This window comes from Thunnus thynnus, chromosome 15, assembly GCF_963924715.1.
Source record: "Thunnus thynnus chromosome 15, fThuThy2.1, whole genome shotgun sequence".
NCBI lineage: Eukaryota > Metazoa > Chordata > Actinopteri > Scombriformes > Scombridae > Thunnus > Thunnus thynnus.
In genome coordinates this window covers 2738423-2744839 of record NC_089531.1, presented here as the reverse complement: position 1 = coordinate 2744839, position 6417 = coordinate 2738423, and the positions used below count along the sequence as shown (strand labels likewise).

General features: G+C 38.3%; 2 gene segments (V, D, J or C); one reads left to right on the top strand and one right to left on the bottom strand.

Annotated features, from left to right (window-relative positions):
- Positions 1-1897: 1897 nt before the first annotated feature.
- On the top strand, positions 1898-2473 carry LOC137198575 (immunoglobulin kappa variable 3-11-like). The segment is given in 2 exon segments: positions 1898-1949; positions 2166-2473. Coding segments are annotated over 2 exon segments (360 nt in total).
- Positions 2474-3651: 1178 nt separating this feature from the next.
- Positions 3652-4607, bottom strand: LOC137199080 (Ig kappa-b4 chain C region-like). The segment is given in 1 exon segment: positions 3652-4607. A coding segment is annotated over 1 exon segment (492 nt).
- Between the last annotated feature and the right edge of the window lie 1810 nt (positions 4608-6417).

Genomic DNA, 6417 nt, shown 5'->3' with positions numbered 1-6417 from the left:
AAATACGTTATTCAGTAAAGCACAAATATTGTTTTTCTTGTGTTTTTTTACGAATATTTGTTCCATACAAATATTTTAAACAGTATTTGTTTTTGAGAAGAAAAAAAAACATGTCAAATACCAGCGTGCAGGTCGGTTACATCACTGTCTCAGTGTCTCTCCTCTGCTCCGTTGTTACGTCTATCAGCAGGTCTCAACGAGGGGAGTCACATCCACCTGCTACATGACGCACATTTCTTAATTTTGACATTACTCCTGGAGTTGGGGGTGTTCCTCAGAGATAAAGCTGAACTACTGACACACGCAAAGTGCTTTCAAGGGACTCTCCATAACCTGTCGTTCCCCTTCTCTTTTCAAAAATGTTAGGTTGTAAAAAATAGGCAATAAATGAAAAGTGGAAAGCAAGAACCGTCTTTGAAGTACTCTCCTATACGTTACACGCTGTGCTGTCGGGAAGAAAATAAAAATACTGGGTGTATAAATAGGTAGAGGTCTGTCTGCAATGAGGTGATGAGTAAAGTTTTAGCTCAGTAGTCAGCGCAGTCGTCTATGATCTGGGAGACTGCAGTTCGAGACCTGGTGTGGGGACCTCCTTCGTAAGGTAGTTTATTCATGAACACTTATTGTAACACTTTAATTTTCTAAAATTAAAAGAGTAATAAAAACAAAAACAGGATTTTTAAGTCTCTTTCAACTTTTATTAGATTACAAATACAAATACAAATAATTTTGCTGCCTCAACAAATATAGATACAAATACAAATACTGGACTCTCTGTACATCCCTACTACCTGCACTGATACCTTCAGAAATCTGGAGGAGATCCTAAACTCCTGATTTATGGAGCTACAAGCCTTACATCTGGAGCTTCAGATCATTTTAGTGGGAGTGGGATTGATGTTAAATGCAGTTAGCTGCTTAAAAATATTTCAATCATGAGAGACTTCAATTTTTTAAGTGACAATGATTTTATTGAACATGCATAATGTGAAAAGTCTTTGGTGATTAGACCCCATTGTGATGTCATTTATAAAGGGGAAGTTAAGGCGTGAGTAGAATAGGATATCCCCTCGATGGAGTCTAGACACTGATGATGGTGATGAATATGGGAATATTGGGATCTGGATGATGAGAAGAGGAGCTGCTTCTGGTGATCTTGTGTGCTGACGTGATGAAGTGGAGGTGAACAGGATGGAAGAAGGTCACAACGATTCACACTGAAATGTCAGCTGACAACGACAGAGAGAAGATCAGATTTAAAGTTTGGCAGCTAAGACATGATAGTCTGATAGAAATACTGGCAGAATCTGATTTGTTAACTGAGAGTAACGTCCATGAACAACTGATACGAGAGCAGGAGAAGCAGTGAGAGAGAAAGAGAGAGGAATGAGAATGAATGAATGAGTAGTAGATAGTCTTCCTGCTTGAACTTATGCTAAGCTCCATTCTTTAAAGTTAAAATATCTGTACAATGTGCAATTTAACTGTAGATTATATATAATTTTTAGTGTAATGAGTGACAGTTTTCTTTGCTCCTTTTTATTGCCTGTATTGTATTTGATGCTGTAAAAATGTTTTTGTGCTTCCTTCATGACTTTGATCTGATTAATTAAGAAAAACTATTTCACATAAAAGATCATTTGCTGTTAGGATTTGATTGTTGAGGATGACAAATGACAACATCTTTAGTTTTTTAATCTACATGAGGATGATGTAAATGTTGAGTTCTCCCAGCAGTGAGGAGGAAACAGCATGATATGTTGAGGACAGCTACAGTTGACTGACTCTGTGTGTTTGCATATCTGCCCTGCCTCTCTGTTCCCAGCTGTTAAGAGGCCAGTGTTGATCAGTGGCTGTCCAGACCTTTCAGAGCCACTGACACGCCGCCGGCAGCACAATGATGATGTCACTGACTCTACTGCTGGCCACCCTGGGGCTCCTTGTTCAGGGTGAGACTCTCTTGTGAAAACTTTGCTTCAGGATGCAACCAGGTTCAGCACAATGATGTTCTGCTGTGATGGAGAAACACTGAAACAAGCAGCATTTACCTTCTTCCATCTATTCTCCATGTTAAAGAAATGATACTCTTCTGTTTTCATGTTGATCATCTTTCTCCAAGCTGGATTTGTCTCAGTAACCCTTCTCCTCTTTTTCATGTTTTCCAGGTTCATCAGGACAAATCACTGTGACTCAGTCTCCTGGATCTCAGTCTGTTGTTCCAGGACAGACTGTCTCCATCAGATGTAAAACCAGTTCAAGTGTTAGTAACTACCTCAACTGGTACCTTCAGAAATCTGGAGAAGCTCCTAAACTCCTGATTTATTCAGCTACAAACCGTCAGCCTGGAGTTTCAGATCGTTTTAGTGGAAGTGGATCTGGGACTGACTTCATTCTGACCATCAGTGGAGTTCAGGCTGAAGATTCAGGAGTTTATTACTGTCAGCAGGGTAGCAGCTGGCCACTCACACAGTGATACAACGTCGTACAAAAACCTCCCTCAGCTGAAGAGGAACTGATCTGACTCAACAGCTGCACTCAAACTAAAACAACAGAGGTTTTAATAATGTAATTTTCAACATTTTAACACTAAATACTCTGTATTTTACAGAAAAAGATTTATTTTAAATACTTTCATTAATACAGAATATGAAACATTTGGCTGAACATCAAATCTAACCTCTGTTGAAGTATGATTTCAGTTATTTAATAAGTTTAATCTACTGACTACAACACATGAACACTAAAACTATTATTATTTATTTATTTATTTAATCTCTTACAATTTTTCATAAATACTCAAACATACAAGTTTTTAGAAATAAATTACAAAATGTTATCATGATAATATTTATTATCATTTGTGTTGTAAAATTACTAATCATGTCATGTGACATATATTTGTCATTTTGCGTGTTTTTATCCCAGCAGCAAGTATTTATAATATAAACCAAAAAACATTTAATTGATTATGTAATTAATTATTACTTGAATTCTTTCCCTTTTTCGTCTCTTTCATTTGTCTTTGTGTTTCAGCTCTTCAGTAGAAGCAGTTTGTAAAAATGTCCAGGGTTAAAATGTCAGATCACACTCATTTTATATCTCTTTATGCTGATGATATTTTGCTTTTTATTTCAGAATTAGAACATATTTCTGAGGGTTTTGTGATTTTGTTTAAAAGATTATGTATATGCTTTTAATACATCTGAAAAAATAAAAATATTAGACTCTTTGCACTGACACACTTCAGTAACATAAGATGATTGGAGGATTTTTCATTAAAATTACTCAATTACTAATTATTACAGACAAATCTGAAGTGACTCCAGCAAAGCATTTTCTACAATTATTATGACTTTACTGTAAATTATGAAAACAAATTATGGACTTACTACCACCATGACTGTGTAGCATTAATCACATAATATCTAAGAGTGTTGTTTGAGTGTAAATACTTTCCTAATATACAGTATATGAATCAATACATTATGTGATCTTACATTTTCCTTCTGAAGTCTTCATAGAGCAGTTGAAACATTTATAACTCAGTTTTTATCAGGATTTACCATCATTACTGTTACCATTAAGAGAAAATAATTAAAACACATTTCTAATAATAAAGATGAAAACAAGTGATTTGATGAACAGATCTTTATTGTCTGGAAATACTGAAATTATATTGAAACATTACAACAAGCAAGTAAATATTGTTACTGAAACATGTGAAATAAAAGAGAGAGATAGTTGCAGAGATCAGAGTGAGAGTAGTAGCAGAGTAAAAGCAGTAGCAGTGAGTCAGGTCAGGACTGGGAACACTGGTCTCTCCTCAGTGTCTCTGAGACTGGAGTCTGGGAGCCCTGGGTGGCCTCACAGGTCACAGAGCCCACCTTCCTCCACTGGTCTGCAGGGAGCCTCAGGGTGCTGCTCCAGCTGTAGCGGCCGTCCTTCTGCAGCACCCCGGGGCTCCTGCTCTGCTCCAAGCTGCTGCTGCTGCTGCCGTCCACCTTCCAGGCCAGACTCCAGTCTGAGGGGTAGCCCTTGTTGGCCAGACACACGAGCGTGGCCTCCCCCTGCTGCAGCTCCTCGCTGGAGGGGGGCAGCACCGTCAGGGTGGGGGTGACTCGACCCACTGGAGGAGACAGAGAGACAACATGAAGAAAGTTCATACAAAGAGAAAATAAACTCCACCCTGTTGGTTGCAGCAGAGGAGGCTGCTGGTTCTGTTGGTCTTCCTCAGACTGGATAAAACTGGTCTTCAGTGTTTCACTTCCCTCTCTGAGCTCAGTAACCATGGCAACAGACAGGCATCACTGATGAACCATGGCAACAGACAGGTTTCAATACTAAAGATAATAAGTTCCAAGCAAACAACTCTTCAACTACTTTAATTTACTCAAAAACTTAAACATCAATGTTAAAGAAGTAAATATTATGCATTATAGAAAGGCAGAAATACTTTTATTTAATCATCCATATTTTTAAATTGAAGCCAAAACGTTAAAGAGACAGTTTGTGTTTAATCTCCTCATTTACACAGGCATCACTACTGAACTATGAAAACAGACAGACTTCACTAATGACAAATATTTTAAGCACTAAAATACTTTTTCCAACTTACAAAATTAATCAACATGAGGTTAAATCAGCTACAGTGATATTATGGTATTCACTGGTTATAATGAGGATGTGACATGTCATGAAATTCATTGTTCTGAGAGGAAGATTGAGATAAAAACACATGAAATGTTTCCAGATAAAACACTCACTAAATAAATGTCTGGTAGATTTCTTCAGATGAAATTATATAATCAGTACGTTAAATGAATCAAGAATATTTTATTTAATTCAGACCCTAAGAACGGAATTATATTGTCTTCAAATAAGCAGCTGTACACTTTAATAATTAATCAATGCTTTGGCAAATTGATTGATCCATTGATTAAGCAGAATCATCAGAGTAATCTAAGTCCCTGTTGGAGTCAGTCAGAGCATTTCCATAGAGAGCCACTTTGCATCAGCAGCACCATGCTCCAGTGCTCTGGGAGAGTTTATAGTCCTGAGAGTTGAACACTGGATGACTGACAGCTGTCCTTCATCACAACAGAAGCCGCAGAAATCCTCCTCATCAAAAACATGACTTTGATCTCCGTCCTCATCTGGACTCTCCTCTGCTGCTGCTTCACAGGTAAAGTCCAGAGAATCAAACTCCTCTCCTCTATCAACATCCGTCCCTCTGAAATGAAGCCGACAAAACCATCAAAACCATGACACTGCTTTATGTTTTTGTCTCTGTATCCTCAGAGTCCAGAGGCCAGGTCACAGTGACTCAGCCTGCAGCAGTGACATCTGCTCTGGGAGGCTCCACAACCATCAACTGTAGGACCAGTCATGGGGTTGATGGTGGTTGTGGCAGTTCCCCTTCCTACCCCTGTCTATTCTGGTACCAAAAAAGAGATAGCGAAGTTCCTAAACTTCTCATTTACGGTGCTACCTATCGAGCATCAGGGATTCCAGATCATTTTTCAGGCAGTGGATCAAAAACTGACTTCACTCTGACCATCAGTGGAGTTCAGGCTGAAGATTCAGGAGTTTATTACTGTCAGAGTGCACACTATATCAACAGTCAGGCTGTGTTCACACAGTGAAAAAGCGTCGTACAAAAACCTCCCTCAGTCAGACTGAACAGAAACTGAACTGACTGCTGCAGCTGGAAGCTACTGCAGAGACTGATACAGTTCACTGAACACACACACACACACACACACACACACACACACACACACACACACACACACACACACACAGATGATTTATGATGTTCATAGTGTCTCTATCAGTTTTCCTCCTGAAGGTCAAACAGTCCACCTCCCACCTCAACAACCTCTTACTGAGTCAAACAAATATTTAGTCATTCAAGATTCATCTTGACTCAAAAATGTAAAATCTATCAAACAGAGACATTCTGTTCTTTCATGCTGCCCCATCATCACCTCAGCTGTTAAATCCTCTTCATCACATTATGTTATGACACATCTCACACTCATCATCTTTCTCTGTATAAAAAAGTTGGATGAACTTCATAACTGACAAGATAGAATAATCATCTCATGATGTTCACTCATAAAAGTCAAATGTAAAAGCTTCCAAACTACCTCACGTCCTCTCTCATTTCAATCTAGTAAACTAAAGTACATGGTAAACTTGGCAGAATTTACTCCAGATACTCTTCATCTGTTAAAATTAAATGAAGTGCAAACTGCCCCGAGCTAGATTCTTTCATTTCCCTTGAAGATTTTTAACCTTTATCTGATGTTTTCCTGATTCCTGTAATAATTGATATTAATTGTAATTGTTGCTTTATTGTTGGTTGTCTGACTTTAGACGTGTTGTTCTTGTTTGCTGGTTGTTTGGTTTTCTGAC